Source organism: Oenanthe melanoleuca, chromosome 14 (genome assembly GCF_029582105.1).
Source record: "Oenanthe melanoleuca isolate GR-GAL-2019-014 chromosome 14, OMel1.0, whole genome shotgun sequence".
In the NCBI taxonomy this organism is placed as follows: Eukaryota; Metazoa; Chordata; class Aves; order Passeriformes; family Muscicapidae; genus Oenanthe; species Oenanthe melanoleuca.
In genome coordinates, this window is record NC_079348.1 from 2,010,731 (window position 1) to 2,036,390 (window position 25,660).

A 25,660-nucleotide genomic window follows, 5' to 3' on the forward strand; every position below is an offset into this window, starting at 1 on the left:
TTTGGGAGCACTGGAATCCTCACTGTGACTCCTTAGGAACATTTGTACAGCTCAGTTCAGTTCACATGTGCAATCCTAGGGCAGAACCCAAACCCAAAGCATAAAACCAGGCAATCTACAGGAGCACAGCTCTGCCAAGTACAAAGTTCTCCCTCCTTAAGGGTTTCATACTCTGCACTGGACAGACATAAAGAAAATGTGCAGCATGGGACAGTTGCAAAACTGAGTATCTAAGATGAACACAGCACTCCCTATTTCTTCCATTTATGTTCAGTGATCACATTTACTGAAAGAGCAGTCACTGCAACAACTTGGATATTTTCTTGTCTTCAAATATATCAACCACAAACCAGAAAAGAAATGGACAACAAAATGAAAGTCAAAGAAAAACAGTAGTATCTATTTAATTTTAATATAAATGCAAGTTACACAATTTCATGATCCAGTAATTTGTAAGAGAAGGAAACATAGAAATTGATGCTATTATTTCCCCTCAGAAAATCTAAAGCTGGCATCCAAGCAATTCCCATCATAACAACCAAATCCTCTTCATGACATCAGAGGTACAACACTGGAGCCAGGCTCCCAAATGTCCCACTGCCAATGAAGCTGAGAACAATGTGGGTTTTCAGAACCAGGTCTTTGGACTGGCTCCATTTATTTTTTAAAGTGCATATTCTGTAGGGGAGTACATGTGAAAATAAACTGGACTTGTCTCCTTTCCAAACACTACATCTCACTTTAAATTACAAATCTGGTATATCACTGGCACAGAACTGGGATAATACTGTCATCATTATTAATTGCAAGTTTCCATGGAGTTCTTCAATAATGAGAGCATCATTTGCTTTCATGTTTACCTCAGGTTAGTGAAGTTCTGCATGACTGAAGTAACAAATTTAGTCAACACATACATTTCTGAACACTTCAGAAATAACAAAGAAGAAACAAGACATGTAAAAACAGAAGAGTAATTTTGCTACAATTAAAACGCAAAAGCTCATAGAAAAATTTCTGTTCTTCTTTCTGATGGAATAAACAGAATCAGGGGAGTTCAGTTTGGATCCACATGAAATATCCTTCAACCCTATGAGTGGTCTGGTACCTTTAGTACATTTTCCAACTAGCTTACACCAGGCTTGTAACTGGCAGTATTATTTACATCACACCTGCCCTGTACTCACTAACCTCTTCTACACTTACCTATGCACTCTCCAGAGCTTCATTGCCAGCTGCTCCTGACCTTCCTTCTTGTTGCCCTGCTCTATTCTACCAGCATGTTAAAAATGCCCTGTCATCCAACTCTTCCACAGCATGAAGAAACACTTAATAGTCTGCATGAAATAATATGCAAATGGAAATAAAATTTCACAAGGCACAACTTGTGAGCCTGAGACAGGAATTTGTTTCCAGGGCAATAGCTGTTTTTCAGCAGATGCTCACTCTTTTGCAAGGCAGTTGCATAACAACACAAAGCTGGAACTTTTCCTTATGTGACTGGGTTCCTCTGCCAGGAAAGGATCATGAAAATTCCTGCCCCAGCTAATATTTGCGATAATAGAACAATCAGCAATTGAAGCATGGTACAGCCAAACTGAAAATATTTGCCTGTATATTTGAAATCAGCTTGTGTGGTTTCAGCCTTCAAGAATTTTAGAAAAACAACTTAGAGGCACCACAGATCAATAGCAAAATCTCCCTCCAGAATACAGGTAAAAGTTAACTCAAAACACATATTAGTTCTCACATTCTGTGCAACCCCTTGCAATATGAAAATGGCAATATCCCAGCAGGGCATGTACTAAGGAGGTACTGAGCAGAAACCTAACTGGTTATTTACATAAACCCCATCTCAGAACTGTGCTCTTATGTGAAAAACCACTGAGTCTGAGGGCAAAGGAAGGTGGATTGCAAGGGGTGAAAAACATGGTGACTTGCAGTGTGAGCTGGAAGGGAAGGTGTGTCCAGGACTCAGAGGTGGGCTGTGTACCTAGGAGGCTGAAGACAAGGTCACTGTCACTGGAGCACTGAAACCCACAGTTGCATTTAAAGTACCATCACAGGTAAATATGATGCCAGAGTCCATTCTACAGACTGATGTATTTTACACCAGAATGAATTATCCCTCTAAAAAACATAAAATCTACACACAGGTTTCTGCTACATAAATAATTAGGAAGGAAAGGCATTGATCCAGAATGACATCAAAATATGTAAAGATACTCTTGTTAGTATCACTGCAAACATCTAATATTTACTGTTACAAAAGAGAGACATTTATTAGCAATACTGCAAGTATCTAATACTTAAATTAGAAGACCTTAGAAATTAGACTATTGCTAAAATTTTACTTTTCCTTCTTGAATGTTCTAGAATGGCCACATTCAGATAGGATTGGTGCCTTTCTTTTTAACACAGGATTCAAGGAAGCTAAGTGCAAACAATTTTCTTGGCCTCATTGGCATTGTAGACTTCTCTCTTTAGTTACCAGCTGACCAAGCATCATAAACAAATTTTGCTGCTACTGTGTCTTCAACTGCCATGCCTGAAAAAGAAGTGAAGTTACCTTCAAACAGTTATTCAACTGTACAAATAATTTTGCTGCAGAAGGGAACAGGAAGACTCAGGACATTATCTAACTAGACAGGAACAAGAGTTATTTCCCATCCCAAACACCTACAGTGTTATATTCAGAGTCCACAGCCATCATGGGGTGTTGGGTGTGCTGTAAGAAGTTAATGTAACAGTAGGAATCTAATTCTCAGTGCTCATATCACAACTGGGCCCTTCTGGAGATGTCATGAAGCTCAGAGCATAGTAATTCAGTCCCAGTGCCACCCTTCCCCGCAGGACACTGTCACATTGTCTCAGGTCAGACAGACCCCACGGGAGGAACAGCGGGGCAGTCGGGCTGCAGCTTTATTAATAAATGCTGCAGTCATGTCTTGAACAACTGTGAAATGGAAAATGGACTTCTATTGTTTGCCTGCTTTCCTATCACTTTTCATTACATCAATCCTGCTAGATAAATAAGAAGGGAAATAAAAAGGGAAAATGCAAATCACAGTCTACTTTCTTGTGGACAGTGCATTGCCACAGTGGTTCTGAAGATGATCAGCAGCTTTCCCACACATGGGGGACCTAATAAAGAACAAGGCATTGTTTTCTGTCAGACTTGGACACAGGAGGGGCTGTTCTTACCCAATGATTTAAACACTGTTGTTTTCTCAGGCAGGGCTGGTTTTGTACCCTTCAATACCTCCCCCAGCTCAGCAAAAATCTCTGCCTGTGAAAAAAAAATACATATTTATGCAAAATCATAATAGCCATACATACATTAAGGGGAAAAAAAAACCCTTTTCTTTTGAGTGACTTCAAAAGAAAGAACTCCTCCAGTGCTGCATCCCAAAACTGATTACTTTCCATGGTGAAGCAGATCAACATTCAAATTATATAGAAACTGGACAGAAATCAGAGGAGCCGAATGGTTTTCAAAGAAAAACAGCTGGCAGACTTTCCTCAGCCAGTAAGTTTTTTTACAGTGGATAGCTTGTTACTTGTCCAACAAAACACATGGGATTTCACACACATTACCATATCTGAGCTCTTATGTTAAACCTCAAAAGTGTAAATCATATTTATTCTGCAGACACATTAAAGGAGAAAAAGAACCTCAAAGAACCTCAAAGAGTCCCTGCTGGCAAATCTGTGCAGATCATTGTCTGCTTGCCTTGTGTGGTCTATTCTTTGGGCTGGTCCATTCAGTGTCAATCACACTGAAATCTCATGGGAAAAGTTACAGGTTTTAATAAATAGATTTGAAGAATATTTATGATAATCAAACACTGCAGGAAATGTAGGTCTTTTAACAGCAATTCATTGTTATCACCAAAAGCCAATGCTGAAAACATGCTACTGTAATATGGTGTCATATAATGGTAGATACAGAGGTTGCATGGTTTGGTCACAGACAGAGCAGTCACAGTTTGAGACCAGTTCATCTTTCAACCCCTGCCTGGAAAGTGTTAACAATTACATTTGATGCCCTAAAGGTTTCAGTGCAGGACATCCTCAATACCAACTCATTTCAAATGCAAGCCAATTGCTACAAAAGTAAAGCCATCATTTCAGAAAGTCTTACCCCTGATAAAATAACATCTCCTGATTCTTTAAGAGCAGCATCTCTGGAATCCACAAACAGAACGGAATTCTTCATCAGCTCATCATCCAGTTCTCTCCAGTCTGGTCTGCTTGCTCCAACAGCTAAAGCAACAAAACTATGAACTTGAGAGCAATGTTTAAAACAAATTCAAATCACATTTTGTTCAAAAGACACATGTGAAGCAACAATCAGTGCTATTATGGAAATGTAATGTACAAAAAATCCAGTGTTAGCCTTGAAGAAATACTGATTGATAGGACAACAACAACAACAAAAAATTCAAGATTTGATATGTCAGTAAAATATCCTTGTCAGAAGAGTCTGAATAGCTGAGGCAAAAAAAGTCCTCTTCCTTTGTCTTATCTCTTATACCCTTGTTTTCATCAGATCATTACCAAATGAATTTTACACACCTTTATTAGATTATATCACTTACCCAGAGAAACTGAAAACAAGTCACAGAGCTTAATTTTTTATACACAGCACCAAGATCATTATCAACTTGTTATGGACTTAAAAAACAAGCAAACAAGAAACTCATCAAAAACTAAGAGGACTACCTAGCTATACTCTATTCAAATATTTTTTTACATGTCCAACTGTTAAGGAACAATAAATTTGTATTTTCTAAATTTGCATTTGTTGCTCAAATACCTCTTCAAACAGTACAAATGCCTCAATGAAGGGTAAAAAAAGGCAAGGAAGGAAGAGAGGTCTTTCTGTCTGTGTCATCTCAGTGACTGTGGACCTTAATTGATTTTGTTGCATTTCTGGCTTCCATGCCACGACACAACACAGACAACAGCTTTCAATGACAAAGGACTAAATCGAGTTTGAAAAATTGGTAGGATGCTGCTGGAATGTAGGACCTTTCTTTAAATTATTCCCTTTGAGAACTTGCTTTGTCTTATTACCATACTATCTGGAAAAGTGCACAAGGTCATCTGAACAAGGCCCACAATTAATAAAAATAAACAAACAGAGGCATGTCCAGAGACTCCAAACAATAGTGTGGCAACATCATTACAAGGCAGGCAATACAAAAAAAAAAAAGCACCCCTCCAAACCTCACTATAATTAGAGGTTAAATTATGATGCTCTTAATTCAGTCATTGCATCTTCATATCTCAAGTAAAAAAGTAAATTGGTGTGATCAGCCCCAAAAGAAACAAATAGAGAGGATAACAAAATTGGTGAAAGAAAAGGGCAATGTAACAAGGAGCAGTAACTACTTAGGAAAGAAGAAGACTGGTGTGGACTACTCAAATAGAGAGCAAGGTGAGAATAACAACAACATGAGGACAAAGATGATGCACCACTAAGAAAAGAGCATATGGGAACAGAGCAAGTCCCATGCTCTAGGGTGGGATTATGCAGTGTTCTGGCTCCAGGAGGACAGGGCTGGGAAAAGTGGTCCTCACTAAAGAGGAAAAGTCAAAATTCATTGATTCCAGGAAGCACAGAGAACTGCTTTCCAACAGATGGTGATGCTAAACACCGTGCTCATGAACACAATGGGAACAGAACTGACCATTGATGTGGGCACCTGGCTTCACCCAGTCCCCAAAGAGGATGGGGGTGGTGGCCATGGTGACTGTCACGATGACATCGGCCCCTGTCACCGCCTCCTGGGCGGAGGCGCACACCCGCACGGGGCCGCCGACGGCGCTGGCAAACTGCACTGCCCTCTCCTTGGTGCGATTCCATATCCTGACCTGCAGCCAGGAAAACAGGGAAAAACAAAACACAGCAAAGACAAATTAACCTGGAGGATTTCTTCTTGCTGGAACAGAACACTTAATTTAGGTTTTCAGTAGATAAATGTTTATAGTTAAACCTTTCCTAAAGGTTGCGGTTTTTTCCCCCTTTAATGTTTGAGTAAATTTCACGAGTGTTCAGCTACATTTGAATGTCTGCTTTGTCCTTGTAGAGCTGTTCTTATAAAGTGCAAATATTTCTGAAAAATACAATTAAGGGAAAGTCACAAAAAGCTTATCCAAGCATGGCATACACAGTAGGATCGCAGACAAAAAGATACCTGAAACTACTTTGATTCCGACCTTTTTTCTTTTTAAATACCAACATTTGAGCAAGAAATTCTTGCTGCTCCAACTATTCTTGGGTTCTGTAGAAACAGAACCAAAATATGATTAACCTTAACTTTTATGGTGGATTGATGGCTAGATACCAAGTGCCCACAAAATTGTTTCATTACTCCCCTCCCCAGCAGCACAGGGAGAGGGAAGAGAAAATAAGATGGGAAAATTTTGTGGGCCAAGATAAAGGCAGTTTAACAGAACAGAAACAAATGTTTGAGGGACAGCCTTGATATAGTGTGGGCACTGCTCAAAAGTAGCCACAACACTGGATGTTATCAGACCCTTTGGGCTGCCAGAGCACAGCACTGTGGGGGCTGCTCTAGGGAACAGGAACTCCATCCCAGCCTGACCTGATACAAATACACTGGCTGTACGTTTTTAATAATGAATCCTGCAACAATAGAGAAAAATAAATGTATCCTCTTAACATGTGGCTGTTACCTCTTTAAATGTGAACAGTTCTGTGAAGATATCGTAATGGCTGTATGCTTGAACACCAGCTCCCAAAATGCACAGCACTTCTGCAGAAGCTGGCATCAGCAACTGAAGTGTCAGAAATAAAAAACCAAAAGGGAATATGTAAGGACAATATATTAACAGGCATCACAAATATATAGCAAGATATTGCAACAGATATTCAATAATCACTATATATACTGGGCGTTTTTTTAATGCAAAAGCAAGCATCAGTAGCACCAAAACACATCTTGGCATAATTCCAGTGTTGATTTGTCTGACTTCAAATTCAGATTTAAGATGCAACAGCATGAACAGCAAGTTCCAGGGTCTAGGCACATTCCAGTATCAACACACTCATGTGGCTGATTAAGTGTAAAGCCACAGTGCTGATGTTCTGCACTGGCTGAATGCAGGGCTCAGAATCCCAAAAACCATCAGTACTGAGAGCTGCAGCTGCACAGGTAAACTGGTCCTGGCAGCTCCACACGAATCAATCTCTTTGAATTCACTGAAGCCACAAATCACACCACAAGCATTGCACAGTCTTGGCATTGCAAGAGCCATAATACAGAGACATTGAAGAAGTAGGGGATGGGGTTTTTGGTTGGTTTTTGGTTTTGTTTGGGGTTTTTTTTGTTTGTTTGTTTGTTTGTTTTTTGTTTTGTTTAGTTCTTGTCTGTGATTCATCAGTACTTGGCAAAGGGGAGGACAGAGCTGCTGGAGTCCAGCCCTAATCCATCCTTGTGTCTTGTTTATGCATTTTCTGTGGCCACTCACTCCTGCCTAAAAAGCTTTAGAATTGTCTAGGCTCTCATATTCTGCTGCAAACAAATGGAAAAAAATCTCATTAAGCCCATTTTTCTGTAATTAGAATTTGTTTTAATGTGCCTTTTAAAGACTGTAAAGCACTGATTTCAAAGGTCCTTTGCGTAAGATCATGGGTCTTTGAAAAGCAAATGCCATAAAGAAGACAAGATGACAAATATGACCTAAACTCAAACAGTCCTGAAAATTTCCAAAACAATAGATGACAATGAAGGATTTGATCTTGAAGTACCTTCAGCAGCCAAGCTCCTTTGAAGCCAGCATGGACTGCACAAAAACCATCAGAACTGACCAAATACAGAATGGCCAAAATGAATGAGGTCCTGTAACCTCCTGTCCAAGGAGCTCATTGTAAATCATTCTGTCCTTTGGTTCAGGAGAAGCTCTTGGGGACAGGTCCTTCACTCAGTTTTATGCCAGTGTAGCTCCATTGCCATGGATAGAGTCACCCTGGCAAAAAGACTGCCCCAACAAAATGGTGAGATCAGCCTTCATTCTGATGCAAAGCTGAGGAGTGACAAACAACAGTATTTCTCAGCTCTGGCCCTCTTCTTATTGCCTCAGCCATTGAGGTGAAGGCTAAAACCCTGCTGTGCAATGCACAGGCACTTGTTCTGTTCCTGCTGCTAGCAGCCCAGCCAAAAACAGCTTTTAAAAAAAGAATTCCAACACAACAATTTCCAACTGAAATTGAAGTGATACAAAGCAATACACAGCCAGATAAACCTCACCTGCCTTTAGACACTGAATTTTATGGCCATGGTCAGGGACAATCATCTGGACACCTTCCAGTGACAACAGAGACACTGACAGACAGACAGACACCTCTGGACAAGTTATCCATCTACAGTGGGCATCATCTATCTTAAGAGAAATGGAAATGTGCTTTTCCCCTCTTTTTACAGGTCCAGTGCAACCCACCTGTCCTGTCCTGACAGCAGAAGGCATCTATCTAAATAAAATTCAATATATCACCACAGGTACTTCAGCCAAAGCCATAAAGGGGCATGATACCACAAACACAAAAGAAAGAAAACACATTGAAAAACAGCTCAGTAAATTCCAGAAGAGGGTGCAACAGAAGCCACAAAAATATAGCTCAGATTCCTTCTCCAATCACACACAAAGTGTTAAAGCCAAACATGACTCAAAACAGTGAGTTTAAGTTTTCCCTGACAGTGCATATGTTATGATAAATCTAATTGAAAGCTGCATTGCATGAAAAGCCATTTGCATAATTTGTTCTAGTTATTTTATAACTGCAAGCCCCACTTAGAGAACAGAAGACACACCTTGGTAGCAATGGCAGAAACTGCAGCTGTTCGTTTTGCTGTAATGACACTTCCATCCAGGACCTTGAAAAAATTCAAACAGACTGAAGTGAACACTGAAAAATTAATAAATACCAAACATTTTCATCCAATTTGTAATGATGTGATATTCCAGGTACAAAAGATACACACATGTATAAGTTGGCAACTATTATCATAGCAACCACAAACCATACAAAGTCTTGTTTAAACTGGGCAGATTCTCTGTTTATTCCACTTCTTCCATACTATTCCATCAACACAAAAGGAGTGAAAATGGTCAGAGAAGAGTCACCTCTAACTCACACCTGCAGCACAGGGAATACATGGGTATGACTCCAATCCTCTGCACTCCAGGAAGAGCAGGGATCAGTGGTTCCCCAGTCTGCACTGTCCTGGTCTGTACAGAGCGGTGACAGGGAACCATGGAATTCCCCAAATGTGTATCACACATGGGACACTCCTGCCTCAATGTCCACATATGTATGCAGTAGCTACTGCATTAATTATGGGGCCAAAAACCCAAGATGTTTGGTAGAAGAAGCCAAGATAGTTTTCCTGACCAGTTTTGTCCCTTTAATAAATCATTATTACTAAAGTGCAATGCAAATCATCACTATTTTTTAAAAAAAATCTTAAATCCTTTAAAGAAAGAAAAAGTAATCAGACTCTGAATCCTATTCCCTGCAATGCAAATTGTAAATCTCTTTCAGCTAGAGATTTCATATGGCTCAAGATCCATTCTTCACACAGAAAGGTGGGGGGCTATCTTTGCTTTAAAATGCTAAATAAACTTCTACTAATCGTTTCTCTCTTCCAGTTACAGTCTGAGCTATCAGATTCAAATCGCAAGCAGCAGTAAATAGCACGGTGAGTTCAGTTTAACAGAAACAAAAGATAGCTTTGGGCCAAATCCTGCTGGTAACTTAATTTACACCAGCTCTTACTTCCGTGAAGAAGTGAGAACTGACAGCACGAGCAGTGAATTCAGGACACACGAAACTTACAGCTTTCAAAGTACCATTGCTGGGGTCAAACAGGAGGACAGTCGCTTGGTGAGAAGGCACAGAGGAGTCCTTCAGGTGCTCATAGAAAGTCACCAGCTTGGTTGTCAGCGCATCGTCCGCAGCACTGTACGCGGGCATGACTCCGAGGTACCTCGGGGGAGAGAGAATTACCGGCGTTACTCACACACCGCTACCCACGGCTGTGCCGCTACCGGCCCGTTAACCACTAACTCGGTACCAAACGCCTTTTCTGATGGCAAATCCGCCCACCCGCTCCCTTCCCCGCGATCCCCGGCCGCGCAGCCCCGCCTCACCCGCCGTGCCGGGGCACGGACAGCACGGTGCGCACGGGCTGCACCACCCCGCCCGCCGCGCCCGCCGAGAAGTTGGCCAGGGCGGCCTCCAGCGCCGGCAGCAGGAGGCTGGCGCGGTGCAGGTGCTTCTCCACCTCCTCGGCGCCGATGAACACGGGCGGAGTTGAGCCCATGGCGGGACGGGACGGGACGGGATGAGGGGACTCCGAGAGCGCGACACAGCGAACAGCCCGCACCGCCGCTAAGAACTCGCCGGGTCAGCCCCGCACCGCCGGCCCCGCCCCGGCCCCGCCCCGCGCCCCACGCCCCTCACGGTGTCCGCGCTGAAATCCTGCCCCAGGGCGGCGGCGGCTCCCCGGGAGTTGTTGTACCCGCGGGCACCGCCGCTGTCCCGCCTCGCTCAGGCTGCTGTGAGCTCCACGGAATGGCCCTGACATAAGCTGGGCACAGCCAGCCCGGGACCCCGCGTCCCGAGGGACAGCCGCCAGCGGGACCCCGCGCCCTGAAGCACGGCGCCGAGGGCCGTTCCCCGAGGGACGTTCCCGGGGCACATACCGTGGAACTGTCGTCGCCGGGATCCGCGCCCTCAGGCACGGCGCCGAAGGCCATTCCGAAGGGACATTCCCGAGGAACTGTCGCCGCCGGGACCCTGCGCACCGCAGGGTGTCGCGGCCCCGGTGCCCGGGAAGGGGCGACACCCCGCGGTACCCGCGCACAGCCCCCGGTGCCCGCGCGGCGGCGCTGTTGCCGCCCGGCGGAGCAGTAGAGTTCAGGGCGCGCTCGCTGGAAGGTCAGCGCGGCGCGGGGCGTGCCGGGAAGGCGGGGTCTCCCTGCGGACAGCCATATTGTTCTGGCCGGGCCGAGCCCAGGGGCGCGGGACGATGAGGGGGTTCCCGGTAGCCGCGCGTTCCCTCTCGGTGAGCGGGGTGCGGGCGCGGCGTGCGCGGTGCGGGAGAGGGGCAGCTGGCGGTGACAGCCGCTGTCTGGGCGCGGGGGCCTGCGGCGGGCCTGACCCCGGGCAGCCCGGGGCGGTGAGCCGGGCAGGGGGCGGCGGGCAGCGGGCGGTGGCAGCGGCGCTGCCGGGCTGCCCGCGGGGTCGCGGTGCGCGCAGGGCCGGGCCAGGCCACGGGCGGCGCGGCGGGACGGCTGAAGGTCAGACAGGCCGCGGGCCGGGGCCGGGTGCGGAGCGCCCCGCAGCGAGCGGCGCTCCGGGCCGTGCCAGAGCCGCCCCGGGCCGTGCCAGAGCCGCCCCGGGCCGTGCCAGAGCCGCCCCAGCTACGGCCGGCGGGGCGCGGAGGGAAGGGAGGTGAGCGGATCCCGCCGCGCTGGAGAAGCTTCAGCTCCTTGAGACAGAGTGGTGCCCTTGGCATTGCGCTTGGCGTGTCCTGCAGGCGGGGAGGGAACAGAGGACTTGTCGTTCCCAAAGGCTCTCGGCCAGCTGGGTAGAACCTGTGCTGGATGTCCGCTGGAAATGCGCTCGAGTGGGATGGAGAATGACCTCTGGGTGACAGCGTGTTTGTGAGTCAGTTTTAGATATGCAGTAGTAGTTCATAAATAAGCAGACTTAGGGTTTGAAACTAGGTGTCTTGGCAAACCCTTGGTGAGGGAGGAAAGGAGTTTTTCCTAGGTTCATACAATGAACAGTCTCTGGTAAAGAAATGGGAATTAACGTCACCGACATCTGTACAGCCGAGTGCAGTGGTGTTTCTGTCACACGGTTTTCACCTTGAGATGCATAGGAATAAAGTTTCCTTTTATGTGAAAACAAGTAATACGTAAATTTACTAGTATAAACAACTTCTAAAGTGGATGGAAAGTAATAGCATTTCAGATTTGAAATCAATAATCTTGTCATTTCTGTTGCCAGCTGCTGAAGGCAGGGCTCTGGGTGTTATTCACCTCTTTCATGTGAAGGACTGCTTCTGCTTATTAAAATCCTAGAATCGTGGAATAATTGAGTTGGAAGAGACATTAGAGATCATGTCATTCTTGCCCTCTGCCATGGGTAGGGACATCATACACTAGACCAGGTTCTTCCAGGCCCTGTCCAATCTGGCCTTGAAGACTTCAAGGGATGAGGCATCCAGAAATTCTCTGGACAGCATATTCCACTGCCTTACCACCTCACAGGGAAGAATTTCTTCCTAAAATCTAACATAACTCTCTGACAGTTTATATTTGTTTTCCCTTGTCCTATCTGTGTAAAAAGTCCCCTTCTCTCTCTTTTAAGAGCCCCTTTAAGGTGGAGGAAAGATTCTTGCATTGCTGTTTCTTGAAATTCCAGAGTCCTTGTGTAAGTCATAGCACAGGTTTTACTGATGTAAGAAGTAATCAGAGGAATTACAAGGGAATCATTGTTTTTACTCCAGTGTTTGAAGTCCTTCATTGTATTTCTACTTTAAAATCAGATTCTTTTTCAGTATGTAAGGAAATGTGATGACCTAATTAAGGAAATCCATTCTCTTATGCTTTCTCCTCTAGAAGAGATTTTACTCACTTAAAACAGCTCCTAAAGTTTCACACTCACCAGCTGCAGCAAAAGTGAAATTATCTCCAGAGTCTCAGGATCTTGAGGTCAGTGTAAAAATACAGATTGATTTTTTTCCCCTCTCTTTTTAATTTAGTTTTTAAAACTCGGTCAAAGCAGAGCTGAGATAAGTACTTCCACTGAATGAAAACAAAGGTTTTTTTATTTTTAATACAGATCACAAAATTACCAAATGGCTTAGTTATTGCATCGCTGGAAACCTTCTCTCCAGCTTCAAGAATTGGTGTGTTTATTAAAACAGGCAGCAGATATGAAACCACTAGTAACCTGGGAACTGCTCACTTGCTTCGTCTTGCATCTAACTTGGTAGGTGTTCATTGCCTTTGTTATTATGTTAACAGTAGGTGAAATGGTCAGAGGTTCATAATTGCAAAAATATGGTAAAATCTAATGTAAGAAATCTTACGAAGTGGAGAACAGTGTACAGTGGTGCTTGGTTCTGTAGTTCAGTGCAGGAGAAATCATACTGCTTCCTGGACAGAGGAGAAATAATACTCATTTTTAATTATGCTTTCCTCTGGTGTCTTAAATCAGATATAAATAGTATATCTGCATTCAAATATACACATAACTCATTTTATTTAAGCTACAGTAGAAATTACTTCAGGTGCCTGATAAATTCAGTTTTGTGCATGCGTGGAATATTTCTGAGTAGTTTCTCTTACTGCTGCCATCAACCCAGTATCTGTTTTTTAAATAGCTAGGATTGTAAGTTGCTGGTTTTTTGTTTGTTTAATAGACTACTAAAGGAGCTTCCTCCTTCCGGATCACTCGTGGCATTGAAGCTGTTGGGGGCAGCCTGAGGTTTGTACCACATAGAAAGATAATCTGTATTGGTGGGATGCAAATGAGCTCTGAGACTAAAGGAGGCATAAGACAGTAAGCACAACAATATGTAGGTGGATAAACTCAGCATGGAAGTGGTACTTGAATAATGAAAGTTGTCAAGGAAGATTTTGTACTTTCTGTTCTGTTAAGCTTCAAGGCTGCGCTCATGATTTGTATTTTAAAAACACTTTTCAGTAAACAAAATATAAATATTGTGTGCATGGAAAAAATGTAATTTGTCTAGAAGTTTAATTTTCTGTCTGCCTTTGCAGACTTTGAGAATAAACTTCCTAAAGTCAGAAGATTTTTTTTCTTTCTCCATCTTTTGTGAATAGATTGCAGCCTTAGGAACAGTACAGACAGTAGTTAGCTTTTGTGATTTGAGTGTTTAAAGCCTAGAAAACAAGACTAAGAGGAAGAAAAGAGGGATCTCACTGTGCCTGCTTTCTTTAAGTGTATTTTGAAATCATCCAGTAAGATCTTTTTATCTAGAATTTGGTTAAAAATAGTGGTTTATGACTCTACCCTTTTTCTAGTCCTGTCAGTAACAAATATGTTGAAGGAAAAGGATAGGATCAAGATGTTTTCTGCCCAAAGAGAGTAATTTCTAAATTGCTTTATTTAATACATAGGCACATTTTTTTCACGTTTTGCTATTCAACTTTATTTGCTCTTTTACCTTGGATTATTGTGGCATCTTAAATTCTGATGGTCACAGACACTTGTTTACTTGAATACTGATGATGTGAGTTTTAATTATGTCTGTTTCTGCTCTGTGTGTGTTTAAACAGTCATCCCAGACAGATTTAAGGTTAAGTAGTTGTTCTGATCTGTATCTTGTAGATTAATTTGATCATTGGGGTGTGTGTGTGAACATTGACTTCTGTGTTCTTTGCTGAAAAGGATTTTGGTTTTTTTCTCATGTAGTGTGCACGCAACAAGAGAGACAATGGCTTACTCTGTTCAATGTCTGCGAAACTCTGTGTAGGTACCTGGATGGGCTATAAAGGGAATTACTGCAGTCTTTAAAACTGCTTGGTAGGGAAGACCTGTCATTTACAGGGTGGGAGGAATATCTATTTTCACACTTTTTTAATAAATCAGTAAATTTCTATATTCAACTTCTGTGTCATGTTACTGAGCATGTAAATGCTACAGAATTGAATTATCCTACTTTGTACAACAGTGCTGATAATTGCTCTGGTTTGAGTGATGAATTTTGTTATTAATGTGTTGCTTACAGATTAATTTGAATTGCTTTCAACTGCAGAAGTATATGTTACTTGTGTTTAATGCCTTTGTAACTTCTTTTATCTAGTGATACAGTAATGGAATATCTCCTGAATGTTACCACAGCACCAGAGTTCAGACCATGGGAAGTAGCTGATCTTCAGCCACAATTAAAAGTTGATAAAGCAATTGCACTTCAGAATCCTCAAGTTGGTGAGTATATTTTCTGTTCCACTGCATTGGCTCTGCAGGAGTTCCTTCAAAATAGAAAAATGTGGAAAAAATAGTTTCCCTTTTGCTTTGTCACATGAACATTGAATTTTTCAGCTTATTGATAGATATGATCTTTCTGGTGTTATGGAACTTTTCTTAATTCACAAGTTTTTCCAGCCTGTGATAACATTTAACAAGTAACACGCTGAATATATCTTACACCATTCTCCTTGACAGCTTCCATTTTACATTTTTAATTCTTTTTGAGTACAACCACAGAATGTGCAAGCTGTAACTGTTGTTGACAATGTATTTGCAGAAGCTTGTGTTCTGAAAACCATTTTTGGGTATTACTCTTTGGCGTGAAAACAGTATTCTACAAAAGACTTCTTGAATTTGTATGATTATTTTAGTATAAAAACAGTATGTATTTTCATCACACTGAAAATGGGTTCCAGCTTTAGGATTGTAAATTTAGATTTCTGAGTTTAAGGGAAAACAAAAAGGAAACACAACACAAAGCCTCAGTCAGATCAGGCCTATTCCAGTATATCTTGTGTTATTAAGTCTTGTCAACCAAGATTGCCTAAGTTGTTCTTCTCAATAAACATAATTTGTACCACTCTGAAGCATGTTTACCTTTTGTAACCCATTGGAGGTGACAGTGTAATGTTGGAAAAATCTCTGGCTTAAACTGAAGTGCTGCTATTTTTTAAAATTAGTCATAATTTTTTTTTTAAACTTACATCAATTGCAGGTTGGTTTTCATAGTAATGTGATATTTTCAGTTACAGTTATGTTCAGAAACAGAACTATGAAGAAAGGAATCTTTCTCTTGAGGAAAAAGTATGAGCAAATACAAGAAGAATATCAAAACAGGAATTACTAGAATGCTATTGGCATGCAAAAAAAACTAATTAAAAGGGAATTGAAGACACTAGCATCCTTCATCTGAGCAGGGAGATAGATGAGACACCTCACAAAGCTACAGATAGTATTCTGGTGATCCCCTTCTTTCTCAAGAACAAAGGATGCTGCTCCCATTCTAAACACTGATAGCATTTATAGCTTGCTGTTGAAGCCAAAGTGTTGAGTATATATAAGTTATTATATATATATATATGTTTGTTTTGGTTACTTTTTAATAAGCTGCAGAAGAATAGAAGGCCTCAGGCCAGGTTGCTGCAGCCCAAGGATTTGGAAACTTCCCTATGAACTGGATTATTCCAGACCTGCTTTTGTAAATCTTATGGTCCTTAAAGTAGATCACAGCTCTTCTTCATTTAGTTTCATTTGTAACACTTATTGCAGCTGGCTCTTGTGTTAATTATCTGAAACTTTGTTCCTCTCAGGAGTGCTGGAAAACTTGCATGCTGCAGCTTATAAAAATGCTCTGGCAAACCCCTTGTATTGTCCAGACTACAGAGTTGGAAAAATTACTTCTGAGCAGGTAGGGTTCTTTGTATTGTGTTATATATCTGTTTCAGTTTTTTGTCAGGAATAGGTGGTGGCACTTGTGAGAGAAAATTAATTTAGTATAGATACAGGTAGTATTTACCACCCTATTGATGTGGTGTTTAAATAACTTATTTCCTTGCAACTTTTAATACTGGGTACAGAACTCACATTCACATTTTTAAAAGATGGTTAATGTCAGTGGCTTTCTGTTGATGGTAAGGTTGTCAAGTGTTCCTGTATAAAAGGGTTTTGTCACTGGGGAATGCAATAAAATTACATTCTATAGACAGTTCCTTTTGGAAGCTTTGGAATTTGCTTTAGGAAGTATAAGGGGCTATGTCAGAAACACATGATTTTTGTTCTTTAAACAAAATACCCTAAAATGTGAATTTACTGTTGCAGCTTCACCATTTTGTACAGACCAATTTCACAAGTTCAAGAATGGCTCTCGTAGGAGTAGGTATGTATGCTCCTGAATGAACAGTGCAGGTCATATGGGAAAACTGCTAGAGAAATTTGAGTTCTCTATAGAAATAAACTATAGGATAGGCTTCACTTTAATTTAAGTGCTGTAGCTTTTCAATGTCATTGCATTACTTGGAGTAACTGTTGCATTGCAGGTGTAGAGCACCCTGTCCTAAAGCAAGTTGCAGAGCAATTCCTGAATATCCGAAGTGGATCTGGTGCTCCTGGTTCAAAGGCTGTTTATAGAGGGGGTAAGGATGTTTCTTGTATCTATCCTTGGGGGAGACTCAGTGAGTCACATTGTCTGAGTGTTTGATTTTCTGTTTATAAATGTGGTAGTATTCAAAGCTACAACTATACAGTTGCCCTAAATGCTGGGCATTGGAAGTGACAATTCAGATACATATCCCATTTAAATAAGCAGAAGATTCCACCATGGAAAGTTCTGGGATAAAACTGAACCCAGCTCTTCAAAGTTTTACCTGGGACATACTTTTTTCTATAAAGTGAAAAACAAACTGCCATATGGTTTCTCTTGGAAGTCTTGGTAAGATTCCTGTAAGAATTGGTTAAGGGCTGTCAGGAAGTGGAGGTAGGATTTCTATTTAGGGAAGATATGTTAAATGTTGTAAGTCAAAGCAGTGCTTAGCTCTTTCAGAGCAGTGTCTTGCACCATTACCAACACCTATTGTTTAGTTGGAGTATGAATGATGAAGGGGTAAAGAAGGTTTCCAGCATTTAATGTTTGACTGGAATAACTTCAGTTTCTATAAGCCAGCATAAATATTATTATGAACAGAAGGTACACTACTTTTTGGGATATTTGTTATGTGGAGACTCTTGAGTTTTATTATCCCACACTGTGTATGGTTTAGGGTCAGGTTCAGATAAGGCATAGTAAGGTACTGGATTTTGTGCTAGCAAGAAAAATTTTGAAAGGACCTTTTAAAATTACCTGTGGTCTCATGCTGCTTTCCTGAGTGGACATTAAGTAACTTCAGGCCGTGGCTTCTCTTGTTAAAGGGAAATGTTTCTTTTCCATGCCTCTGAACGTACAGTAGTTTCTAATTCAGCACTGTATTACCTTTTATTCTGTTTTATTTCTAGGAGAAGTCAGGAAACAGACTGGTGATAGCCTTGTCCATGCTGCTGTTGTAGCAGAAGGAGCTGTCATTGGAAGCCCAGAAGCAAATGCCTTCAGTGTCCTGCAGTATGTTTTAGGTGCTGGGCCCCTTGTCAAGAGGGGAAGCAATCTTACCAGCAAATTGACCCAGGGTGTTGCTAGAGTAACCAGCCAGCCATTTGATGTAAGTACAGGATTTCTGTATTCTGATTTTTAAGTAAAATGTGTATTGTCTTTGAGAGGTTATTACCTTCAGCTAGAATCGTAATTGGTTTGTTCTTGCACACATTACAGTATATCAGTGAAGGGCTTCCAGTCTGATCTTTCCTCAGGCCAGACAGAGTTTAGCTTCTTGAATTACAGTATTTTAGATCCTAATAGTAATTACTTTCCAATGCTTGATGCTGAATTACTCTCATACTTATAACAGTTGATGATAATGTTTGTTTTGCAGGTTTCTGCATTTAATGTTAATTACTCTGATTCTGGGCTCTTTGGGATTTATACCATATCCCAGGCTCCAAATGCTGGGGAGGTGAGTTGCTGATTAGAATTTAAATATTTACAACATAACCTTCAAAACAGTGTTTTGATTTGAGATAGTGACTGATTTGTCTAAAAAAAAAAAAGAAATTAATCTGATTTCCTGCATAAGAATGCTGCAGGTTCAGTTATGACTTAGCTCTGTAAGCTGGGAATGAGACTTGCTTTGTGAGAAGGGCAGACACATAATATGAATTGAATTTAGTAAAATGCTTTGAATTGCTGACTGTAATGGCTGATTTACATTTGTAAGCCTAAGTATGTCATGAAGAACATGCTGTCTCTTGAAGCTGGCAGAACTGAATGCTTACATGAAAAATGGTGAGACCATATACATGAATGCTGCAGTGCAGTTAAAATCCACACTTGCTTTTGTGCATTTTTGGGCATTTATTACACTGGATTTAGTTTTGTTATAAAACTGCTCAGAGTTGTGTTCATGCAGACAATCCTCACATTGTCAGCTGCTCTTCCCTTGAAGTTTCCAAGATACTAGATAATAGAAATATTATTGATATTGAAATTTGACATGGGAATAAATCTTAATCAATTTAATTTTCCTCAGGTTATTAAAGCTGCTTTGGGCCAGGTGAAGGCAGTTGCTCAGGGTGGTGTCACCGATGCTGATGTCACACTGGCAAAGTGAGTGTATCAAGAATTCTCATGTGCTGTAAAGAGAAGTTTCTTAACATGCAGCTGATTGTCAAACACACAGACTATTCTGTGCAGCAGAGCTTATCCTGTAATTATTGCCATGGGGAATTGCTCATGGTCCTGCCTTAAAACTGAGCCACATCAATATTCTTTTTCAAAGCTGTACTGATTCTCCAGTGGTGTTATTTCCTAATGAAATCTTGTTAGAGAAGTGTTAATATTTTCTGAAGACTGCTTCAATGTAAGAAATCAGCAAGTGTCAGCAGATGCTGTCGTTTTAATCATACTCAGTAATATTAAGATGTATTTGAATTAGAATCCTAAATTGCATTATTTAGGTAATTCCCTTTACAGTTACACTGAGCAATTCCCAAAACAATTATAATAAGCAATCTGTGCCATCTTCAAAGAAAAAGAGTAATGAGGGTCTGCAAGTGTAAAGCACTGAATTAGTGATGTTATACCAAGTGCTGGAAATACATGCCCCTAGGAATATTTGGGGAGGGGGTCTCCAAGTAGTGTTAAACTGCATTGAGCTTTTTAAAGCTGCAGTTGTGCAAAGCAACAACATAGTACAGACTCAAGTAGCAAAATGAGAACATTGTCTGTTGCATGTATAAAATATAAGACTCCATGTAGAGCATAGTTACACAAAATATGATAGCCTAGACATGGTTGGTTCTGCCTTAGTCACTAGTAGCTAAATGGTGGATTCTGGACTTTCATACCGGGCATTATTTGTTTTGTGTGTTGTGGGTTTTGTGGTTTTTTTTCTTTTGTTTTTTTTTTTTTTTAACAAAGCTGCCTAATATTACAGAGTTACATGCAGTGCTGCTGGCTAGTTTCCTTTTTTTTTTTCCCCCTAGAGTTTCCCTTCTTGAATGGCTTCGTACATTTCCTATAGTCATCTTTTTCCTGTATTGAAAAAAAAACATACCCGAACCTAGTCAATTCTATTTGCAGAGACTGGCAATTCCATCAGAAATACCAATCTACTTAATAATGAGCTATTGGAATAAATAGTGTTCTATCTTTCTGTCTTCATAATAGAAGGACTGGGCTACAAAAATAAGATTTTCATATATAGCAGTGATTCTTCATGAAACACAAAACCCATAAACTCTTACCTTCTGTAATAGTTCCATACTTTATCTGACCCTTTACATTCACTGCTTCTTTGTCACTTAGGACAAAATTGCTCTTCATGCCTTTGTTCTTGATGAGAAAATTAAATTTAAACCTGATAGTTTGTCTGATTGCATTAGTTACCTCAGACAGGAACAAATCCTGAGCTAGAGATCTGACTGTGTGGGGAGACAGCAGGTGTTCAAGTACCTGTCATTATCATGCTTGGACTATTTGTGGTGCCTCTTTCCTAACTATGGAATCCTTTGTATTAGAAATGGGAAACCTTACAAAATGGAATCTTGAAGTTTAAAAGGACCAAAACCTCCTTGTATTTATGGGATGGTAAGGAAGGTAATATCAGGACTCACAAACTTGCTCATTCTTGATGCTTTGTTTGGTGGCAGAAATCAGCTGAAAGCCAACTTTTTGATGTCAGTGGAGACCTCAAAAGGGTTGCTGAATGAAATTGGCTCTGAGGCCCTGGTTTCTGGCACACACACATCCCCATCTGCTGCTGCTCAAAAAATCGACTCTGTATCCACTGCTGATGTTGTGAATGTAAGTATGTGTCAGCATCTACAGGTGTTCCTTAATCACTGTGTCAGGTTTTTTATGGAAAACTGATGCTCATTTCTGTGTTTATAAACACACTCATATACTATCTTTAAAAATAGAAAAAGCAGCTCATTTACAGATCCCAGCTGGATATCTTTTGATGTCTTCACTTACTTTATTAACACAAGACTCTTTAATCCAATACACTGTAAAACTAATGGGAATTCTGTAAAATTCTCATCTTCTTCACTTAAACTTTACATTTAGCCGCCAACTAATATTGGCAGAAAACTTCATATTAGTATTTTATTATGGTGTAATAATTATTCTAGGAATAACCATTTTTAGAGTTCATGCCGTTTTATCTGCCATTTCTGTTTAGAGTATAAAGTAATGAGTAGCTGTATTAGAAGCAATTAGATTTATACAGCAAAAGGAGGATTGTTTTACATTATGGTTTATTATAGTGGTGCCAGGATTTGTTGTTTTAGTAACTTGAAGCTGATGCTGTGAGTAGCATCAACTGTTGTAGTGAATATTTCCTCATATCCACTTTCCTGATTTATTTTCAGGCTGCAAAGAAGTTCATCAGTGGGAAGAAATCAATGGCAGCTACAGGGGATTTGGGAAATACTCCTTTTCTTGATGAGTTGTAAAAACAAATCTGGGATGGATTTGATTCAAGATGGACCTATGCTCTAAGTCACCATGTTCTAAATGAATTACTACTAACTTGTTATTTATGAATTCAGTTCTTTCAGAAAGTTAATCTGGAGTAATTGTGGGCTTGCACTCATCAAATAAAGTGCTGAGTTCATACATTTTGTGTAGAAGTTTTTTTCACTGAAAATGGTATATAAAAGGCTGATAAATCTGGCTCTGTACACTGGAGGTAAAAAACCACAGTGTGAAAACAAGAAGAGTTTTGGTCAATGTAAAAAAATTAATTATAAAAATTATCAGTGCAATGAAGACAAATGCTGTAATTACCACTGGTTATCTATGTATTCTTGTATATTCAGGAAAAGTTCCTGATAGATTGTCTCTACCATCCTTATATCAATTAAGTAAAGAAACCTGCCTTCAAACAAAGATGAATATATTAGACTTTCTTAGAGCTTGCAGTTCCTACTTGTCTGGGACTAGCAGAGGTTTTGTTTTTTCATGACTTCTCCACAAGGAGTACTGGAAAATGTCTTTGAGGGGATTATCCATATATAGCTAATACATAATTTGAAATCTCTCAGGACATAAATTTTTGAAGTCTAGGCATATATTAAAAGAAAACATATACAATACATCATAAGAAATTTAGGGTTTGAAGAAGCCAAGTTTTGAGGCGTTCTGAAGCCAAGTCTTACAGGATGCATGTGATACAGAAGGGCAGGAAGAAGAGGAAAGGATCTCAGCATGAGGGAGGTCAAACCACTGGCTTCCAATAGAGCATTGCACAGTGCTCCAGTGCCTCATTATGGAGTACAGCCTATTCAAGTGTCTGGCCTGTATCAGATATTCACCAAACTTTGGATATTGCTGGTAACATGAGTGAACTTGCAACACTAACTGTAAAGATTTGTATTGAAAAGCATGCAAGTCTAGATCATCATCACTACTGGACCCAGTGTCATCTCCATCCTCAGTGTTTTCACTCACACAGCATGCTATTACTTAAACATGCAGTAATTCCCATAGCCATTTAGCTAACTAATCATGGGATATTCATTTTTTTTTCAAACACATGTTCTAAAGACAAGTTATTCAGTTCTGGAGCTCCTCTAGTATCAAACATTCTGTTGTTTATTGTCCCTTATATACTCTTTCCTTTGGTCTTTCTCTTTGCTCAGTCAATAGAAAAGCAAGCTCTTCTTTTTCTGCTCCTTCAGTGTAGTTAATGATTTATTCAAACATAAAGGTTTAATCTCTTGGAAAGTCCCTTGCTATGTGTGAGCTTCCTTTCTGCTGTTCTAGCCTAATTATCTCATTTTAATACTTCTGCTCCTTCCCCTGCCTCTGAAGTTTATTTCTATTAAAATTCTCTGCCTCAGGAAAACTTGGAACTGCCTTGTAACCTGTCTAGATTAATTCTACTGAGTGTATGGACCACCCTTAGCACTGAGAGCAATGTGTTCTTAAAAGCTGCATGCCAACTCCACTTGATGGTTTTTATTTCATCCAGCAAGTCGATGTTTCTTCCTGGCATTTGCAATTCTGAAGGAAGGACTGCCCAAACTATAAAGGCACTGCTAGGAAAATTGTTCTAATTTAAAGATATGCCTTTTCACTGTACAGCCAGTAAATTTCTAAATTACTTCATTACACTGCAGTTTTTGCTTCATAGATTTCAATGTTAAGAGACAATTTCATGCTGGGAATTACCATAGCACAGTATTGTCCCCAAACTGTAGTTCATGAGTTTAATGTAATTGGGCTGGGGACCCATGTGAAGCACTCACATTTACAGAGCTTTCAATTTTAAGTTTAATACAGGTGTCAGATGTTCCACAAGAAACCTTTAATAACTGGTAATAGTCTGCTAGTTCTGATATGGTTCATTTCAGATTTAAAACATTCAGCAAATGAACACCTGCGTGGATTGTTGAAGCACAGAGATTAGTCTATTGCTACTGTGTAACTACTCTATGTAATAAAGAGAAATAAAAAGCAAACAATAAGGCAAATTAATTTCAAACCTTGTGAAGATTTGTGTTACTTGCAGAAAGAAATTGCTTGAACAATAATGCACTGAATAAAGAATTATATTATTCAAGTCTAGTTGCTACATAAAGGTAATAGTCAAAATATTTTTTGGAAAAAATCTGCTGGTGACTAGGAAATCTGTTTTTGCTGGAGAACAATGTATAGACTTAAATCTTGATCTGATTATGGAACAGTCACCATATCAGCTATTTTAAGATCACAGGTATTTCATCACAGTGGAATGCTGGCACTGAGCTTTATACAGTTTGTGCTAGTTTCTTTTCTCTGTAATTTTCAACTGAGTTTCTTTTGATCTGTGTAAGTGTAAATAAATCAGAGACAGGCTCAAAGCATAAATGCAGAACAAGGATATTTTCAATGCAATTAAATTTTAATATCAATATTGGTTCGTTTTACCTGGTTTCAGTTTTCCATTATTAGCTGCAGAGCTTTTTTCAACAAGGCTTGTTATCTGGAGATATGGCCCATCCTGTACCATTGTGAGGGCAAATCTTTGTTCATCCCTCCCAATCTCTGCTGGCAGTGCTGCAGTCTGTGTGCTCAGAGTTTTCCAGTGCTGTCAACTGCCCTTTGAAAAGTGAGAGGAAAACTTTACTAGCTGAAAGAGTGAAATCATTCTTCAATAAAATGTTTGACACATTTGAGAGGGTGCTGTCCCTGTTCTTCAGTATCCAAACAGTTAACCCTCTCATCTTTAGTGACTTCTTTAGACCAGCATTGTGTGCTGAGTTAATGCCAACACTCCATAAACTTGCTTTCTGCAAATAAACACACTGGAAGTAGTTTTTATGTAGAAACTTATTTCTTAAAAAGTCACACATTTTGCCAAGAGAAGGAGCAACAGTGTTGTAAATCAAGTATTCATTACTAACAGCACCATATTCAGGGAAGGTAGGGAACAGGGCACAAAATAACAGAATAGAGGAGTTTCCAGCTATCAAGGACTTCAAGAAAATACTGCATGCCTATAGCAAATGGATTTTTCAAATCACTATTTCTTCCATGCACCAATTTTTTCTGGTTTAGAGGGAATAATTTCAGTTATTTTTCATCAAAAGCCTTACAATTTTCTCCACCCTTAAGAAAATTTGTCAAGTATAGGTGATTTCAATGGGAGGTAAGTACAGGGCTTGTCCTCCAAATAACAAATCCTACTGATTGCTGTTGAACACTTTAAGATTGCTGATATCTCCATTTTGTTTGTACAGGCTGCCATCTATGTAAAATACTTACATAAAAATAAACAGCACAGGCAATTGCCCACTTGGCTTCCCAGTATGTTCCATATAGACCAGTTCTGCTGCTCTGGAAAAAACAGGTGGGTGTTCACTATTGGAAGGGAAAAAATGCAAACAATTAGATATTTTCCAAGTATCTGTAGATATGGGAGCTGTTTGGTTCATTTACTTCAACATTCCCACACCAGAATGACAGGATCAAAGGCACAGAGCTATTGTGGCCAAAACCGGGCTGGTTTCCCACATTTGGTGCATTGTTCATTTTCTGGCTACAGATTCCCCACAGTTCTGTATAGCTGAATCCATGGAAAAGCATGCCGTCAAAAATAGCTGTATTTGGGTGAGATTTCCAGTCACAATTAATTAGATTTCTTTCCAAAGACAGGGCACAGACACAACTTTATGTAGTGCTTCTGAGGGGCTCCACAGCCGCCAAACCTCAGTCCTTCCACGTCCCCTGTTCTCATCAGTGCTACAGAAGCAGCTCTGGAATTTCAGCTTATGCCCAGTCTTGCAAAGGGATAGGGCAGGGACTCGAGAAACAGAAGGCAGTTTTCTGTGGTGAACACAGACCTGTGATCGTTCCTCAGCCCTTGGTACTGACCAGAGGTTCATTATCGGTTCCAAAACACCTCTGGGGATCGCAGTGCATGAGGGCCGCGAAGGGCCAGCCAAGTGCTGGGGACCCCCGGGCCAGAGCGGGGCGGGGACCAGGCACGGCGGGGTCCGGGGGCACCTCCCGACCCTCATGACAGACCCGCCCTGGGGCACCGCCCGCCCCTC

The 25,660-nt window shown here is 40.8% G+C and overlaps 2 protein-coding genes and 1 long non-coding RNA gene across 5 annotated transcripts; 1 reads left to right on the forward strand and 2 right to left on the reverse strand.

The window, feature by feature from the left end:
• Positions 1–379: 379 nt before the first annotated feature.
• CRYM (crystallin mu) lies at positions 380–10,902 on the reverse strand. Of its 2 annotated transcripts, none has more exons than XM_056503492.1 (8): positions 10,732–10,902; positions 9,863–10,013; positions 8,838–8,900; positions 6,703–6,804; positions 5,694–5,877; positions 4,142–4,263; positions 3,202–3,286; positions 380–2,545 (listed from the first exon to the last, which is right to left on the reverse strand). In XM_056503492.1, exons 2-8 carry the CDS (start codon positions 9,998–10,000, stop codon positions 2,481–2,483), a joined length of 759 nt encoding a protein of 252 aa, XP_056359467.1. In that variant the 5' UTR covers positions 10,001–10,013; positions 10,732–10,902; the 3' UTR covers positions 380–2,480. The 2 variants fall into 2 exon arrangements, with proteins under 2 accessions (XP_056359467.1, XP_056359466.1); XM_056503491.1 differs by lacking the exon at positions 10,732–10,902 and adding an exon at positions 10,177–10,471.
• LOC130259307 (cytochrome b-c1 complex subunit 2, mitochondrial) lies at positions 10,748–21,742 on the forward strand. Of its 2 annotated transcripts, none has more exons than XM_056503487.1 (14): positions 10,748–11,093; positions 12,658–12,750; positions 12,881–13,030; positions 13,464–13,528; positions 14,480–14,536; positions 14,871–14,995; positions 16,348–16,445; positions 16,856–16,913; positions 17,074–17,169; positions 18,026–18,225; positions 18,496–18,576; positions 19,150–19,226; positions 20,771–20,924; positions 21,494–21,742. In XM_056503487.1, exons 1-14 carry the CDS (start codon positions 11,058–11,060, stop codon positions 21,575–21,577), a joined length of 1,374 nt encoding a protein of 457 aa, XP_056359462.1. In that variant the 5' UTR covers positions 10,748–11,057; the 3' UTR covers positions 21,578–21,742. The 2 variants fall into 2 exon arrangements, with proteins under 2 accessions (XP_056359462.1, XP_056359463.1); XM_056503488.1 differs by having other exon boundaries at positions 10,992–11,093; positions 12,661–12,750.
• On the reverse strand, positions 21,580–25,600 carry LOC130259310 (uncharacterized). Its single transcript, XR_008841613.1, has 3 exons — positions 25,451–25,600; positions 24,873–24,968; positions 21,580–24,207 (listed from the first exon to the last, which is right to left on the reverse strand). It is a non-coding gene; the product is annotated as an uncharacterized LOC130259310 (long non-coding RNA).
• Positions 25,601–25,660: the final 60 nt, after the last annotated feature.

What these genes read in the sequence shown, in the direction of transcription:
- CRYM (XM_056503491.1), bottom strand. Translation starts at nt 10,349, where the DNA reads ATGGGCTCAACTCCGCCCGTGTTCATCGGCGCCGAGGAGGTGGAGAAG. An exon ending in GCCAGGTGCCCACATCAATG is followed by an intron (nt 4,264 to 5,693) that starts GTCAGTTCTGTT and finishes TTGTTGCTTTAG; the next exon opens with CTGTTGGAGCAAGCAGACCA. An exon ending in AACAGTGTTTAAATCATTGG is followed by an intron (nt 2,546 to 3,201) that starts GTAAGAACAGCC and finishes CTTCTTTTTCAG; the next exon opens with GCATGGCAGTTGAAGACACA.
- LOC130259307 (XM_056503487.1), top strand. Translation starts at nt 11,058, where the DNA reads ATGAGGGGGTTCCCGGTAGCCGCGCGTTCCCTCTCG. An exon ending in TAGCCGCGCGTTCCCTCTCG is followed by an intron (nt 11,094 to 12,657) that starts GTGAGCGGGGTG and finishes TTTCTCCTCTAG; the next exon opens with AAGAGATTTTACTCACTTAA. An exon ending in ACTTCAGAATCCTCAAGTTG is followed by an intron (nt 14,996 to 16,347) that starts GTGAGTATATTT and finishes TGTTCCTCTCAG; the next exon opens with GAGTGCTGGAAAACTTGCAT.